Source organism: Haliotis asinina, chromosome 15 (assembly GCF_037392515.1).
Source record: "Haliotis asinina isolate JCU_RB_2024 chromosome 15, JCU_Hal_asi_v2, whole genome shotgun sequence".
In the NCBI taxonomy this organism is placed as follows: Eukaryota; Metazoa; Mollusca; class Gastropoda; order Lepetellida; family Haliotidae; genus Haliotis; species Haliotis asinina.
Window position 1 is genome coordinate 40,558,955 of NC_090294.1, and position 17,881 is coordinate 40,576,835.

A 17,881-nucleotide genomic window follows, 5' to 3' on the forward strand; every position below is an offset into this window, starting at 1 on the left:
TTGGTACAGCAGTGGGGCGATGATAGTTTGCCCTAAGCACGTGGCTACACATGGAAAAACGGATTATATACAGGTGGCACAGTTATTTTGCTATCTCCAAAAATGTGAGAAGTAAGCTAGTAAAAACGATGTCTGTGTGGGACGCACACGGGTGCAGTTTTCTGAACACGCTGAGGATTTTTGTGAGCTCTTCCTCCGTGGTGTGGGGTGCCACTAGGGGAGCTTCGTAGATCATCCCTGCATTGTTTTCTGTATACTGGCCAGGGTTCTGTAATCAGATTTTTGATTACAAGATTTGGATCGTTCCAATTGGAAAGGCAAGTCGATCAAGACTATTTTTGATTCAAATTTTAAAAATGATTTCTTTTGGGATACATTTCATATACTAAACCATTTCTTTCTAGCATATTGAAAAGAAATATTTGAGTGCTTTTTAGATGGAGTGACAGTTTAGCCAGGGAAACGGACATATCAAAGGTCCAGATGGTTACAAGTGAATTGTTTCCAGTATCTTCTGCAAGACATCCTGTGATAGTAACTATGTTTTTGTTTTATATGTCTAATTTTATTTCATTCAGTAAACATCCACTTCTAGTGTTACCAGAATTAAGCTATTTCTTGGCAGGAAGGATATATTCTGACAAAAAAAAGATGTCTATATTAATGAAAAGAAACGGATGAACACAGCTTATTTCACTACTTTTCCTATTTCAGTTTACAAAGTTCATTACAATACACTTATAATGGTTACAGAGCATAATTAAGTTACACTTATAGGATATGACCTTCAAAGTCTAGAGATAGCATCTTCCATCATGCCCTGTGGATCATGATAATAGAAACAGTCAATAAGTTCCTTGCAACTGACTTGACTCTTGTCCACTATTGCAACTTGCATGATGCAGGATATTATTGCGACAGCATACACTACAGTTTTGTTGAAGAGTGAGTTTCTCTTCGTCATATTTGTCTTCCATGATTGAATGGACAGTATCATCTCTTCATTCGTAACCTGCGACATTCATCTCAGTATCTTGTTGTTCTTTCTCTTGTTGTTCACTGTCTTCCATGAGTTGAGTGTAATCCAACCACCAGTAATATGAGGTACGATGCTGGAGCCATCCCTCCTCTCCCTTCTGGACCAAGGGAAATCTTGTTGGAGGCTCTCCTCAACTGGTCCTCATACAAGTAAATGTGTGAATGGGGAAGCAGTTCTTTCATCTGTAAACAAAACTGACAATGAATACTTGTGATGGCATGGAAATAAACAATTCAAGGACATTGTGGACAAATGTTATTTCATTCACTGATGCCAAGTGCTTCATGCCTAAATTCATTTCTGAGAATCTGAAGTACATCTTACAAAATTATCAAAAGAGCTTTAACCCTCCACTCCCTTTCTGTTTTTTTCCTGGTCAAGCTGTCAGTACAATTACACTAAAACAACTCGGGTGTACTTACACTGCTGCTTCCCTTTGGGTAATAACCAGGCTTTGGCCTTTCAAAGCAAGATGTGACAATGTGATCCAATGTGACATCTGACTTTTAGAAAAGAAGTTACAGAGTATTTTTTTAAAAAGTACAACAAAAAGCGACTATTTTTTTTAACAAATTGTGCAATATACTTTACCATTTTCAGAATAGAGGAAATCTGTTTACACCATTGTTGCCGCCACCAAAAGAGCTTTCTAATGATACCAAAAAATGTATGCTACAGACTAGAGTGCTGCACTTAGAAGCCAAAAAAGATAACACGAGCAAATGCGCCATTGAAAGGCCGCAGTCGCAAAAAGCGACGGTATATACGGACATGTGTAGCGTCTCCAAAAAGCGTTGTATATGTACATGTGATACGTCGTTAGAAGCAGATTTGAAGGGGTATTCATATGCATTATGGACATTTAGGATTGCAAAAACGATATAAAAATCATCAACGAACTTAACTTCCGATTACTGATCCGTTGAAGCGGAAATAGCATGCGGCATTACATACTGACAGCTATACACAACATTGCAGAGGTGCATGTTATGCAAAGGAAAGAGAAATTATGAGGTATTGGCGAGGTCGACATGAGTCGGCGGTGGAAGTCAAGCGGGATAGAAAAGCGGCACTATATGCAGACGGTTGCAGCTGTGCACAGCATTGCAGAGGTGCATGTATTGCATTGCCAGAAACCCCATGGAAAGACCTTTCAAATGAATCATAGATATTAGAAATCCAAAGAGGGACAACGAAATTAGAAGGAAAGTCTACTTCCGGTACCAGCGCCGTTGCGACGGAACTGACATACGGCATTACATACGGACATGCCTAGCATCTTTGCTCAACCTCGCACATGCACATGCCATACACTGCCAGAAGCGAATTGAAATGCTCTTTCTAATGAATATAAGATATTAAAAGTCGCATTAGGCATGTAGACATTATTAACCAACGAATCATACGCTGGTGGTGTTGGCGACACACCGGACACGCAGCATAATACGCAGACATTTGCAGCTTGACATGTCCATGGACTTCGTGTTTTGCATTTGAAAGCAGAGGATAGATAGAGAAAAATATAGCTGTAAAAGATATACTATATTAGATATATAAAGAATTGTATGTTTGAACCAAATATATCATGAAATAGGCTTTGCGGAACCACATAAACGAAACATCGTTTTAAATATTATTGCATTTGAAATGACTTTTATAGCGCAGAACAGATGTAGAAAAATACAGCTGAAAAAGACATAACACATTAGATACATAAAGAATTGTATAACTGAACCAAATATATTATGAGCTATTTGTGTTAGCCAGCACTCACCAAGTGGAGGTTGCTCTTTTAAGAGTGCTATTTTTCTTCTCCTGCACCATTCCCACAACAGCAAGTTCGAACAGCGAACTCCTTTACTACTGCTGTATAAACCTAATGCAGGGGTGTGGAAATACAGTTTTCATTCACTTGTCCACGGACAAGTAAAGTGCCAAAATCCACTTGTCCGCAGCTAAACTCTACTTGTCCGAATTATGACAGTTAAAACTACAATTAAATCAACATTACCTTGACTATACTATGGCATACATTGTTGAAGGTCATCAAACACGTTTACTTTGCACAAGTTCTTTATTTTAATGAATTTGTTTGCAACACAGTCACTAAATCTCTGAATTCTTTGAAATTAGGAACTTCCATTCACCTAATGGAAGCAGCCAGCACAGATGTATCTTCTACCTTCTGTCTTGCAATGTCACAAAGTATTTAAGTCACACAATAGGCTGGATCAAAAAGTATTTAAGTCACACAATAAGCTACATCACTTGCTGTCTTCCAACTTCTGTCTATCAATGTAACTCAATGCTAAACTGAATATCACATATTTGTAATAAGGCACTACTTAGCTGAATCATTTCTTTATTTTCCAGCTTCTGTCTAGCAAAGTGTCTCTATGGTAACTTCACATCATCAGGCAATGTTTAACTGAATGACTTGCCATGATTTTCAGCTTCTGTCTAACAAGGTTTCACATAATAAGGCATTGTTTAGCTGAATCACTGGCCATGTCTTTTAGCTTCTGCCTGGCAATGTCTTCCCCACCCAGTGTGTTAACAATGGCATCTACAAAAGGCTGGATAGATTCCTGATCTGTCACATCAGAACAGCTTGCTGTACTGGCTTGGGTAGGAACTACAGTAGCAGCCCTCTGACGCTTTCTGTGAGTTATGTGTCTATGTCCAGATTGCAACCAAAATTCAACAGCTTGAAGTGGATCAAAGTCCTCAAGTTGTGTATCACTAACAATGATACGCATTTGGTTCTGAAGGTTTTGTTGGGTAAGGCGTGTTCTGAACGAATTCTTCACAAAATTCATATTGGAGAACAAGCGTTCACATGCAGCTGTCGAAGGTGAAACAGTTACCAACATGTTTAACAGGACCAGAATGTGTTTAACACTCTCTTCCTGTCTTTGCAGAATGGAAGTGTAGACTGCCAGGGGGTGTGATTTCCTTTGCATTGAGACTTGTACTTTCAAGGTTTGCCATTCGGAGGGAATGCTGGATCTTTCTTCGTCTGTCAAGATGTCACTGTATTCATCACAGAGAGTTCCAATTTCCTTGCACCCATAAGTGCTCAAGTCCTGAAGACTGAATGGCCAGGTCCTGAAGTCAAACACTTGAAAGTTGGAGACAGGGGGTCTTCCCAAATCTGAAAACCTGTTCAGAATGTATGTGGCAACTTTTTCAAGTAGATCATGAACATCTTTGTCCTCTCCAAAGACAGGGAGATGGCCAGTGAGTTTTAGCTTCCCATCAAACAGGGCAGATTCCTTGTCAAAAACACTGTAGAACTTGGACAAATTTTCTCCTGGTTCTTTTGACATAGCAAGTAGCTTCATGTACAGGGTATCAATGGCTTCTTTAACCTCAAAGAGAAGAAGATCTTTGGTCTGAAACAGTTCAGAGGTTTTTGTAATGACAGACAGAACATCAGTCATGAGGTGAATGTACTTGACAAATTTCACTTGCTTCAATTCATTGAGTATGGCCCGTGCCTGGCCTAATTCATCTGCCTTGTTGGATGTGGACAGCACTTGTTCCATATGAGAGACAGTGACATGTAGATCTGCACAAACTGCTTTCAGCGCTCGTAGTTTTGAAGAGACCCACCTGATAGCCTTGATCTCGGTGTACATGATCAAATTTTCTTGAAAAAAACATGCCAGTTTCTGAAGTTCTTGTCGCCTTTTTGGAGAATAAGAATAAAATTTGCAAATTCTCTTGATTGTGTCTTCAAATTTCTTTACATAATCCATGTGTTTTATGCCATCCAACACACCAAGTTCCAGTTTGTGTGCAACACAATGAGTTATAATAACTTTATTGTCCACTAAGTCACTCAGCTGTTTAGCAACACCGTTCTTGGCCCCCATATTAACTGCTGCTCCATCTAAATTCACACAGATTAATTTGGGAGAGTTATTCTGAGTATTTTCAAGATCAAAGCCACATTTCTGTACACCTGTTTTAATTGCCTGTACAACACCTTCAGCTCTGGCATTTTCCAGCTTCTCAATACTTGCCACTGCAGTAACTGGTTCATGACTGACTGGATGCACATAACGCAGTAATATACCCTCCTGGTCAATAACAGAAGAGTCTGTACTGGAATCACTCATAATTGAAACAAATCTCACACTCTGCATGTGGTTTTCAGTTTCTTTCATTAAAACAGCAGAAATAGCATTCTGAAAATCTACACAAGCATCCCTCCCGATGTGGTCATTTCCCAGCTCAAGTCCGTTTTTCTTCTGAATTTGGCATAAAAACGGATAATCGGTATATGGGCGTCCGTGTTTTACAACCGCAAATGCTGTGTTAAAAAGCTTTTTATATCGCTCAACTTCCTTTTCTTCGACTTTTGAAAAGGCTTTCGACAGCGCGCCGTCAGTCGTGTTTTTCTTCTGCTGGCCTTCAAATTTTGACAAGCACGAAATATGTCTGGCAGACATCTGATGGGCCGTTAACGTGTCCTTTCTGTCAACTGATTTTCCAACATACAGTCCAGAGGTAGTGTCTGCAAGTTGAGGGTACAGACGACAAATTTCGCAAAAATATACATTGTCATCGTCATCTGTTTTGAGCCACGTGAATTCGTGCAGCCAACCTGACTGAAATTTTCTAACTCTTTTTTTATCATAATCACGGTCGCGTTCTGATTTAGATTTTCTTTTACTAGAGCCAGCTTCCTCACTTGATCGACTCAGGGTTTGTTCTCTGTGACCAGGTGTTGATCGTATTACAAACTTGTCCATTTTTCATACAACATTCGCTTCCCTGACAGCGGAAGTTTGACAAATGTTCGCGAATGAGCTCATGAATATTAATCAGGGATATAACTTTCAGCCAATCGTAATGCTGCATCGTATCGAATTCTCAGAAATAGCCGAGGGATCACTTCCACGATTTTGTCAACGCGACTGTGCCTTATAGTAACAATTGATTTGACTGGTTCTCTACCAAGGAATTCCCAGGAAGTTATGAAATCCAGCCAACCAGAGAAGAGTTGACATTCACAATTTATTACAACACTAATATTCGTGACCGTCAGAACGAGTGCGGGAGGGGACTGATGAATGAATTTGATCTAGGACATTAATTTTTGGCACACTGTATTTTAATGGAACGAATGAATGAGATTCGGTATTTACTTGTCCGCGGACGACTAACTTGTAAAAACTGACTTGTCAGTGTCAATTTTTTCCCGAGTCGGACGAGTCGGACATAGTAATTCCACACCACTGCCTAATGGGTCGAAACTGACATTAGGTTATGGAATTACAGGCTATAACCTACTACTTCTATCCTACGGTTTTGGTTTGATCTACTCTCTGGTCTAGGGTCATTTTGCTTTTCCTGCACCATTCCCACAACAGCAAGTTCGAACAGCGAACCCCTTTACTACTGCTGTACAAACCTAATGGGTCGAAACTGACATTAGGTTATGGAATTACAGGCTATAACCTAGCACTTCTATCCTATGGTTTTGGCTTTATCTACTTTCCGGTCTACTTTCACCCTTCCCCCTACTTTCCATGATCTACTTGTTTCTCACCTTTTGGGCTTTATGAGCTTGCCTTTACCTTTGCTTTTCCCTTTTCCCTTACCCCTACCCCTACCCCTACCTTCAGGGTGTTGGGGCTGGGGCTGGAGCTGGATGGAGGAATCTGTTGGAACTGACGCCATTATGCAGATTCCTCAGCGTTTGATGTACCCGCAACTTGTTGGATAACATCTTGCACAAAAGCACACTCACTAGCAGCCTGTGAGGGAGTTTTCTTAGCGTAGTACCTATTGACAGTCTTTTGGCCATGTGCAAGATAGTCACTGGCCATCTTACGTTTTGCAGCATCATTGGGATGCTGCCTTGCCACTTCAGTCTCCAAAGCTTTCCGAACATCCGTGGCCGTAAATGTCCTCCGTTCGTTTTCCAAGTTGGGTTTAAGGAAACCTCTTGTCCTCTGATAGCGGGCCAACTCGAGACACATGTTTCCCACTTCAGTGCCGTTCACTCTCCTGAAGAAAGGTGATTTGTCCAGTAGAGCATCTGTTGACGGTAATCCCTGAACATGTCGTAATCCTCTTTGGACAAGCTTAGGGTGACCAGGAAGCTCATGGACGTCTTGTGGTCCATCAAAGAAAGTTGGTACCTCCCGGCAACACACCGTGCCTTATTGAAATCTGCCAGCTTCATACATGACGCCACTGAAGGTCTTTGGGCATGTATAAGTTGAATTATCCCACAAGACAAGTACCGCATCACCAGGCGCTGATTGTCCTCGGATGGAAGTTGATCTGCCTTGGCCCGGTCCAGGATGTCCCTCACCTCCTGTCTGGTTGCAGGATCGGTGTATCCCTTTTGAACAACAGAAATGGACGGCGGTTGTTTGGTTTCATCTCTGAATTCTGTAACAGATTTACGGACCTCTTCGCGTTTATACTGGCTACAGACACCTGTATATGAACAATGCGTAGCACTTGTAAACCTACACAAATTATCGAAAACCCTTGGGGACATTTGAACATACATTTGACAGTAACTGAGAAAGGATTTGACAGCTGACATGTAATTTTTAATGCCACCTGCAGAAACCCCATTTTGTGAAAGGACCGTGTTAAAATAATGAATTTCATCTACGTGCTCAAATATATCAAAGTTGTTACAAGCCATATTACTATTTGGGAAAACATGTTTTTGGATATAATAGAAAAACTTAGAAACGCGGCGACACATGTCACCAGCATTAAGCCCTGCTTTTTTGAGAATATTGGGCGTGTATGGCGTGTAGACCAGGAGTAGAACTACCAGGATAACATTGCTTTAAATGCGCGATGCCTTTGTAATATGTTTTACACTTTTGACAAACGACCGATATGTTTGTGGAAGGCAGGCATACTTTACTATATTGCTGGGACACTTACTTTCTGCGAATGATTGGGCACTACAGAAGAGGGTCTGGATGTCACAGTTTTGGACAAATTAAGAAATAAACTGCTTATACAATATGTCTATTTAGGGAATAAACCTAGTAATGTTGAGTATCAGTTTGATAAAGTGAGCAACGTAAATGACTGAAAAATGTAGAAATTAAGAACAAACGAGAAGAAATAAAAGTAAAGTTCACTTGCCAATGGTGATTGTCAACGCTGACTGGTAGTGATCCACCAAGACACTTGGTCTGTGGTGATGAAATTGCAGTGAAATGCATTCCCTTATATTACCACGTCGCGGTCAGACAACCAATGGACTGGTTTAGATGAAGTTCACGTGGCCAAGACGGATGTTTCTACGGGGGAGGAGGAAAGTGGATATATAACAAGTATAACAAAGACATTTCCAACACATTTGTACAGTTTGGTTTTTCTGAAAACTAGGATATAAAATGAAGTGAGTGGATAATTCTTTCCTGTTATCAAATGTGTTCTCTCCTGTTACTTTGTATTATTTCCTGTTACTGTTTTGTGCATTACAAAATACATAAATGCTTTGAGTATAAGAAGGGCTTTATTGTAAGTGCAAGTGTAACAAAACATTTGCATCACATTTGTACCATATGGTTTTCCTGACAACTGAGATAAGGAATAAAGTTATTGGACAATTCCTTCCTGTTACAAGATGAGTTATTTCCTGTTACATTGTATTCTCTCGTATTAAAGGGTGATTTCTTTCCTGTTACTATTTTGTGCATCAGATCATAATATGTAAATTTGTTTGGTTTAGGCAGTCATTTATTCTATGTGCAAGTTCAACAAACACATTTATATCAAATGTGCATCATTTAGTTTCCTCAGAAACAGGCACAAGAAATACAGTTTGTGGCTAATTGTCTCCTGTTAACAGATGGGTTCTATCCTGTTACAATGTATTCTTTCCTGTTACTGTTTTGTGAACGATATCAGGATAGTCAATCTAGGTGGTTTAGGCAGCCATTTATGCAGGTGCTAGTCTCACAAAAACATCTTCATCAGTTTTGCGCTGTTTAGTGGTCCTGGAAAGTCGGATGAAAAGCAAAGTTAGCGCTTTATTCTATCCTGTTACTGGATTCATTCTTTCCTGTTACCAGATAACTAGTAACAGGATAGAAGGTAACAGGAAAGAAATACCTCCCTTATAACATTTTTTACTGGTGACAGTTAATCTACTTTAGAAACTGACTAGTGACAAATTAATCTGTGCCCCACCTTCCATATAATCAGGTTAATTAAAAACATTACCCTGCATTAGAAATCTTATGAACATCAGTAACAGGACAGAGCCCTTGAAAAAGTACTACTCACCTGTGTGACCTTCGATCGCCTGGATTAAAACGTTGTCAGAACTTGTCCACCATGGTAACAGGAAAGAACACACTTTTGGGGACAGATGATTCCAGCATTTTTTTTCACTTTTGCAAGTGAAATTATGGAATTACAGGCTATAACCTAGCACTTCTATCCTATGGTTTTGGCTTTATCTACTTTCCGGTCTACTTTCACCCTTCCCCCTACTTTCCATGATCTACTTGTTTCTCACCTTTTGGGCTTTATGAGCTTGCCTTTACCTTTGCTTTTCCCTTTTCCCTTACCCCTACCCCTACCTTCAGGGTGTTGGGGCTGGGGCTGGAGCTGGATGGAGGAATCTGTTGGAACTGACGCCATTATGCAGATTCCTCAGCGTTTGATGTACCCGCAACTTGTTGGATAACATCTTGCACAAAAGCACACTCACTAGCAGTCTGTGAGGGAGTCTTCTTAGCGTAGTACCTATTGACAGTCTTTTGGCCATGTGCAAGATAGTCACTGGCCATCTTACGTTTTGCAGCATCATTGGGATGCTGCCTTGCCACTTCAGTCTCCAAAGCTTTCCGAACATCCGTGGCCGTAAATGTCCTCCGTTCGTTTTCCAAGTTGGGTTTAAGGAAACCTCTTGTCCTCTGATAGCGGGCCAACTCGAGACACATGTTTCCCACTTCAGTGCCGTTCACTCTCCTGAAGAAAGGTGATTTGTCCAGTAGAGCATCTGTTGGCGGTAATCCCTGAACATGTCGTAATCCTCTTTGGACAAGCTTAGGGTGACCAGGAAGCTCATGGACGTCTTGTGGTCCATCAAAGAAAGTTGGTACCTCCCGGCAACACACCGTGCCTTATTGAAATCTGCCAGCTTCATACACGACGCCACTGAAGGTCTTTGGGCATGTATAAGTTGAATTATCCCACAAGACAAGTACCGCATCACCAGGCGCTGATTGTCCTCGGATGGAAGTTGATCTGCCTTGGCCCGGTCCAGGATGTCCCTCACCTCCTGTCTGGTTGCAGGATCGGTGTATACCTTTTGAACAACAGAAATGGACGGCGGTTGTTTGGTTTCATCTCTGAATTCTGTAACAGATTTACGGACCTCTTCGCGTTTATACTGGCTACAGACACCTGTATATGAACAATGCGTAGCACTTGTAAACCTACACAAATTATCGAAAACCCTTGGGGACATTTGAACATACATTTGACAGTAACTGAGAAAGGATTTGACAGCTGACATGTGATTTTTAATGCCACCTGCAGAAACCCCATTTTGTGAAAGGACCGTGTTAAAATAATGAATTTCATCTACGTGCTCAAATATATCAAAGTTGTTACAAGCCATATTACTATTTGGGAAAACATGTTTTTGGATATAATAGAAAAACTTAGAAACGCGGCGACACATGTCACCAGCATTAAGCCCTGCTTTTTTGAGAATATTGGGCGTGTATGGCGTGTAGACCAGGAGTAGAACTACCAGGATAACATTGCTTTAAATGCGCGATGCCTTTGTAATATGTTTTACACTTTTGACAAACGACCGATATGTTTGTGGAAGGCAGGCATACTTTACTATATTGCTGGGACACTTACTTTCTGCGAATGATTGGGCACTACAGAAGAGGGTCTGGATGTCACAGTTTTGGACAAATTAAGAAATAAACTGCTTATACAATATGTCTATTTAGGGAATAAACCTAGTAATGTTGAGTATCAGTTTGATAAAGTGAGCAACGTAAATGACTGAAAAATGTAGAAATTAAGAACAAACGAGAAGAAATAAAAGTAAAGTTCACTTGCCAATGGTGATTGTCAACGCTGACTGGTAGTGATCCACCGAGACACTTGGTCTGTGGTGATGAAATTGCAGTGAAATGCATTCCCTTATATTACCACGTCGCGGTCAGACAACCAATGGACTGGTTTAGATGAAGTTCACGTGGCCAAGACGGATGTTTCTACGGGGGAGGAGGAAAGTGGATATATAACAAGTATAACAAACACATTTCCAACACATTTGTACAGTTTGGTTTTTCTGAAAACTAGGATATAAAATGAAGTGAGTGGATAATTCTTTCCTGTTATCAAATGTGTTCTCTCCTGTTACTTTGTATTATTTCCTGTTACTGTTTTGTGCATTACAAAATACATAAATGCTTTGAGTATAAGAAGGGCTTTATTGTAAGTGCAAGTGTAACAAAACATTTGCATCACATTTGTACCATTTGGTTTTCCTGACAACTGAGATAAGGAATAAAGTTATTGGACAATTCCTTCCTGTTACAAGATGAGTTATTTCCTGTTACATTGTATTCTCTCGTATTAAAGGGTGATTTCTTTCCTGTTACTATTTTGTGCATCAGATCATAATATGTAAATTTGTTTGGTTTAGGCAGTCATTTATTCTATGTGCAAGTTCAACAAACACATTTATATCAAATGTGCATCATTTAGTTTCCTCAGAAACAGGCACAAGAAATACAGTTTGTGGCTAATTGTCTCCTGTTAACAGATGGGTTCTATCCTGTTACAATGTATTCTTTCCTGTTACTGTTTTGTGAACGATATCAGGATAGTCAATCTAGGTGGTTTAGGCAGCCATTTATGCAGGTGCTAGTCTCACAAAAACATCTGCATCAGTTTTGCGCTGTTTAGTGGTCCTGGAAAGTCGGATGAAAAGCAAAGTTAGCGCTTTATTCTATCCTGTTACTGGATTCATTCTTTCCTGTTACCAGATAACTAGTAACAGGATAGAAGGTAACAGGAAAGAAATACCTCCCTTATAACATTTTTTACTGGTGACAGTTAATCTACTTTAGAAACTGACTAGTGACAAATTAATCTGTGCCCCACCTTCCATATAATCAGGTTAATTAAAAACATTACCCTGCATTAGAAATCTTATGAACATCAGTAACAGGACAGAGCCCTTGAAAAAGTACTACTCACCTGTGTGACCTTCGATCGCCTGGATTAAAACGTTGTCAGAACTTGTCCACCATGGTAACAGGAAAGAACACACTTTTGGGGACAGATGATTCCAGCATTTTTTTTCACTTTTGCAAGTGAAATTATGGAATTACAGGCTATAACCTAGCACTTCTATCCTATGGTTTTGGCTTTATCTACTTTCCGGTCTACTTTCACCCTTCCCCCTACTTTCCATGATCTACTTGTTTCTCACCTTTTGGGCTTTATGAGCTTGCCTTTACCTTTGCTTTTCCCTTTTCCCTTACCCCTACCCCTACCTTCAGGGTGTTGGGGCTGGGGCTGGAGCTGGATGGAGGAATCTGTTGGAACTGACGCCATTATGCAGATTCCTCAGCGTTTGATGTACCCGCAACTTGTTGGATAACATCTTGCACAAAAGCACACTCACTAGCAGTCTGTGAGGGAGTCTTCTTAGCGTAGTACCTATTGACAGTCTTTTGGCCATGTGCAAGATAGTCACAGGCCATCTTACGTTTTGCAGCATCATTGGGATGCTGCCTTGCCACTTCAGTCTCCAAAGCTTTCCGAACATCCGTGGCCGTAAATGTCCTCCGTTCGTTTTCCAAGTTGGGTTTAAGGAAACCTCTTGTCCTCTGATAGCGGGCCAACTCGAGACACATGTTTCCCACTTCAGTGCCGTTCACTCTCCTGAAGAAAGGTGATTTGTCCAGTAGAGCATCTGTTGGCGGTAATCCCTGAACATGTCGTAATCCTCTTTGGACAAGCTTAGGGTGACCAGGAAGCTCATGGACGTCTTGTGGTCCATCAAAGAAAGTTGGTACCTCCCGGCAACACACCGTGCCTTATTGAAATCTGCCAGCTTCATACACGACGCCACTGAAGGTCTTTGGGCATGTATAAGTTGAATTATCCCACAAGACAAGTACCGCATCACCAGGCGCTGATTGTCCTCGGATGGAAGTTGATCTGCCTTGGCCCGGTCCAGGATGTCCCTCACCTCCTGTCTGGTTGCAGGATCGGTGTATACCTTTTGAACAACAGAAATGGACGGCGGTTGTTTGGTTTCATCTCTGAATTCTGTAACAGATTTACGGACCTCTTCGCGTTTATACTGGCTACAGACACCTGTATATGAACAATGCGTAGCACTTGTAAACCTACACAAATTATCGAAAACCCTTGGGGACATTTGAACATACATTTGACAGTAACTGAGAAAGGATTTGACAGCTGACATGTGATTTTTAATGCCACCTGCAGAAACCCCATTTTGTGAAAGGACCGTGTTAAAATAATGAATTTCATCTACGTGCTCAAATATATCAAAGTTGTTACAAGCCATATTACTATTTGGGAAAACATGTTTTTGGATATAATAGAAAAACTTAGAAACGCGGCGACACATGTCACCAGCATTAAGCCCTGCTTTTTTGAGAATATTGGGCGTGTATGGCGTGTAGACCAGGAGTAGAACTACCAGGATAACATTGCTTTAAATGCGCGATGCCTTTGTAATATGTTTTACACTTTTGACAAACGACCGATATGTTTGTGGAAGGCAGGCATACTTTACTATATTGCTGGGACACTTACTTTCTGCGAATGATTGGGCACTACAGAAGAGGGTCTGGATGTCACAGTTTTGGACAAATTAAGAAATAAACTGCTTATACAATATGTCTATTTAGGGAATAAACCTAGTAATGTTGAGTATCAGTTTGATAAAGTGAGCAACGTAAATGACTGAAAAATGTAGAAATTAAGAACAAACGAGAAGAAATAAAAGTAAAGTTCACTTGCCAATGGTGATTGTCAACGCTGACTGGTAGTGATCCACCGAGACACTTGGTCTGTGGTGATGAAATTGCAGTGAAATGCATTCCCTTATATTACCACGTCGCGGTCAGACAACCAATGGACTGGTTTAGATGAAGTTCACGTGGCCAAGACGGATGTTTCTACGGGGGAGGAGGAAAGTGGATATATAACAAGTATAACAAAGACATTTCCAACACATTTGTACAGTTTGGTTTTTCTGAAAACTAGGATATAAAATGAAGTGAGTGGATAATTCTTTCCTGTTATCAAATGTGTTCTCTCCTGTTACTTTGTATTATTTCCTGTTACTGTTTTGTGCATTACAAAATACATAAATGCTTTGAGTATAAGAAGGGCTTTATTGTAAGTGCAAGTGTAACAAAACATTTGCATCACATTTGTACCATATGGTTTTCCTGACAACTGAGATAAGGAATAAAGTTATTGGACAATTCCTTCCTGTTACAAGATGAGTTATTTCCTGTTACATTGTATTCTCTCGTATTAAAGGGGGATTTCTTTCCTGTTACTATTTTGTGCATCAGATCATAATATGTAAATTTGTTTGGTTTAGGCAGTCATTTATTCTATGTGCAAGTTCAACAAACACATTTATATCAAATGTGCTTCATTTAGTTTCCTCAGAAACAGGCACAAGAAATACAGTTTGTGGCTAATTGTCTCCTGTTAACAGATGGGTTCTATCCTGTTACAATGTATTCTTTCCTGTTACTGTTTTGTGAACGATATCAGGATAGTCAATCTAGGTGGTTTAGGCAGCCATTTATGCAGGTGCTAGTCTCACAAAAACATCTGCATCAGTTTTGCGCTGTTTAGTGGTCCTGGAAAGTCGGATGAAAAGCAAAGTTAGCGCTTTATTCTATCCTGTTACTGGATTCATTCTTTCCTGTTACCAGATAACTAGTAACAGGATAGAAGGTAACAGGAAAGAAATACCTCCCTTATAACATTTTTTACTGGTGACAGTTAATCTACTTTAGAAACTGACTAGTGACAAATTAATCTGTGCCCCACCTTCCATATAATCAGGTTAATTAAAAACATTACCCTGCATTAGAAATCTTATGAACATCAGTAACAGGACAGAGCCCTTGAAAAAGTACTACTCACCTGTGTGACCTTCGATCGCCTGGATTAAAACGTTGTCAGAACTTGTCCACCATGGTAACAGGAAAGAACACACTTTTGGGGACAGATGATTCCAGCATTTTTTTTCACTTTTGCAAGTGAAATTATGGAATTACAGGCTATAACCTAGCACTTCTATCCTATGGTTTTGGCTTTATCTACTTTCCGGTCTACTTTCACCCTTCCCCCTACTTTCCATGATCTACTTGTTTCTCACCTTTTGGGCTTTATGAGCTTGCCTTTACCTTTGCTTTTCCCTTTTCCCTTACCCCTACCCCTACCTTCAGGGTGTTGGGGCTGGGGCTGGAGCTGGATGGAGGAATCTGTTGGAACTGACGCCATTATGCAGATTCCTCAGCGTTTGATGTACCCGCAACTTGTTGGATAACATCTTGCACAAAAGCACACTCACTAGCAGCCTGTGAGGGAGTCTTCTTAGCGTAGTACCTATTGACAGTCTTTTGGCCATGTGCAAGATAGTCACAGGCCATCTTACGTTTTGCAGCATCATTGGGATGCTGCCTTGCCACTTCAGTCTCCAAAGCTTTCCGAACATCCGTGGCCGTAAATGTCCTCCGTTCGTTTTCCAAGTTGGGTTTAAGGAAACCTCTTGTCCTCTGATAGCGGGCCAACTCGAGACACATGTTTCCCACTTCAGTGCCGTTCACTCTCCTGAAGAAAGGTGATTTGTCCAGTAGAGCATCTGTTGGCGGTAATCCCTGAACATGTCGTAATCCTCTTTGGACAAGCTTAGGGTGACCAGGAAGTTCATGGACGTCTTGTGGTCCATCAAAGAAAGTTGGTACCTCCCGGCAACACACCGATTCCAGCATTTTTTTTCACTTTTGCCAGTGAAATTATGCCATTATAGCAATGGAAACTTGAAGAAAACATAAAGAGTAAATAATAATTTCTTAGAACATACTGACATGTTTGAAATTTAGATTAATTTATGAGGTTCAAAAAATAACTTTGAAACCTGGGACATGGGGTTTTGGGCACTTTCTGAATACAAATTCGGAAATTTCCCCCCAAAAATGGTGACAAACAATTAATGACCGTTTGCTACTTACTCATATACGATATTCTAATAAAACTAATGATAAAGATATTCTGAAGTTTGTATGATTTTCTCTGTGTGGCCAATGCAAAACCACAGACAGGAATTTTGACATTTTTTGAAAATGACTGATATATACATCCATTGTGAATTTGAAACACGTTTCGTCCCACCAGGACTTGTCAGTGCAGCTTGGTTTCCATAAGGAATCTGCAGGCGTGTTTCAGATGTTGTCTGACTGTGGCCGAAACATGTCATGAAGAGTTAAAGTTCGGCAAGTGGCTTGCGTTGTACGTGTTCCTCCACCCGTTGCATCGGTCAGCGTGGTAAGAAAAAGTTGTCGGCTTTCGCGTTCGATGCCGCCACGCACCCACACACCTTCGACTCTTTTCCCACGGTTGAATTTTCGCTTGCCAAACTTGGACTCGTCGATTTCCACCGTGGTTCCAGGGTCGCCGATCTGGGAACTGTCTGCCTCTATGACTTTCATGCAGATCTCTCTAGAAAACATACTCCAGTCCACCAGTATGTGTTTGGAACCGATCCTGAGTTCCCACTGGATGACATGTGATGGAGTCTTGTACACCCAGTAGTACAAATGCTTCATAACTTGAGCAAGAGTGAGGTGGGAACCGCTGAACCAGCTCCCCTCCGGGATAGACACTTTCTGGCCGCAGGTCTTGACCTCCACACTAACTCGTCTCGACCGTAGCTGCTATCTTTTTTCTTTGTTAACTCGCCGCTACCACAACGGGGACAGGCTCCTGCGAAGTCACCTATGACCCCGCATGTAGTCAGCCAGTCGACAAGAGTCAATGAATCGAAAGTCAAGCGATAAACGTCATCATATATTATCACTTCACTGGATTGGCTGCACGACATCTTGAAAACAATGGCTAGGTGTGGCTTCTCGCTTTGATGAATGGGTGGGGCGGGGGCTAGCTCTGCGCATGTGCAGTAAATGAAAACAAACCATAATAGTTCAACTCACGGAGATGAGTTAAGGGATTGGTACAGCAGTGGGGCGATGATAGTTTGCCCTAAGCACGTGGCTACACATGGAAAAACTGATTATATACAGGTGGCACAGTTATTTTGCTATCTCCAAAAATGTGAGAAGTAAGCTAGTAAAAACGATGTCTGTGTGGGACGCACACGGGTGCAGTTTTCTGAACACACTGAGGATTTTTGTGAGCTCTTCCTCCGTGGTGTGGGGTGCCACTAGGGGAGCTTCGTAGATCATCCCTGCATTGTTTTCTGTATACTGGCCAGGGGTCTGTAATCAGATTTTTGATTACAAGATTTGGATCGTTCCAATTGGAAAGGCAAGTCGATCAAGACTATTTTTGATTCAAATTTTAAAAATGATTTCTTTTGGGATACATTTCATATACTAAACCATTTCTTTCTAGCATATTGAAAAGAAATATTTGAGTGCTTTTTAGATGGAGTGACAGTTTAGCCAGGGAAACGGACATATCAAAGGTCCAGATGGTTACAAGTGAATTGTTTCCAGTATCTTCTGCAAGACATCCCGTGATAATAACTATGTTTTTGTTTTATATGTCTAATTTTAT

The 17,881-nt window shown here is 40.8% G+C and overlaps 1 protein-coding gene across 1 annotated transcript; it reads right to left on the reverse strand.

The window, feature by feature from the left end:
- Nucleotides 1-3,396: 3,396 nt before the first annotated feature.
- Nucleotides 3,397-6,730, reverse strand: LOC137265015 (zinc finger protein 862-like). The gene is made up of 2 exons (XM_067800346.1): nucleotides 6,670-6,730; nucleotides 3,397-5,561 (listed from the first exon to the last, which is right to left on the reverse strand). The coding sequence occupies exons 1-2, from the start codon at nucleotides 6,728-6,730 to the stop codon at nucleotides 3,511-3,513; spliced, it is 2,112 nt and encodes a 703-aa protein (XP_067656447.1). The 3' UTR covers nucleotides 3,397-3,510.
- Between the last annotated feature and the right edge of the window lie 11,151 nt (nucleotides 6,731-17,881).

Bases quoted from the DNA above. Each gene is read 5' to 3' on its own strand.
- LOC137265015 (XM_067800346.1), bottom strand. From the start codon at position 6,730: ATGGCGTCAGTTCCAACAGATTCCTCCATCCAGCTCCAGCCCCAGCCC. The intron at 5,562-6,669 runs GTAGGGGTAGGG...CTCAACTTGCAG, and splicing joins CCAGCCCCAACACCCTGAAG to ACACTACCTCTGGACTGTAT.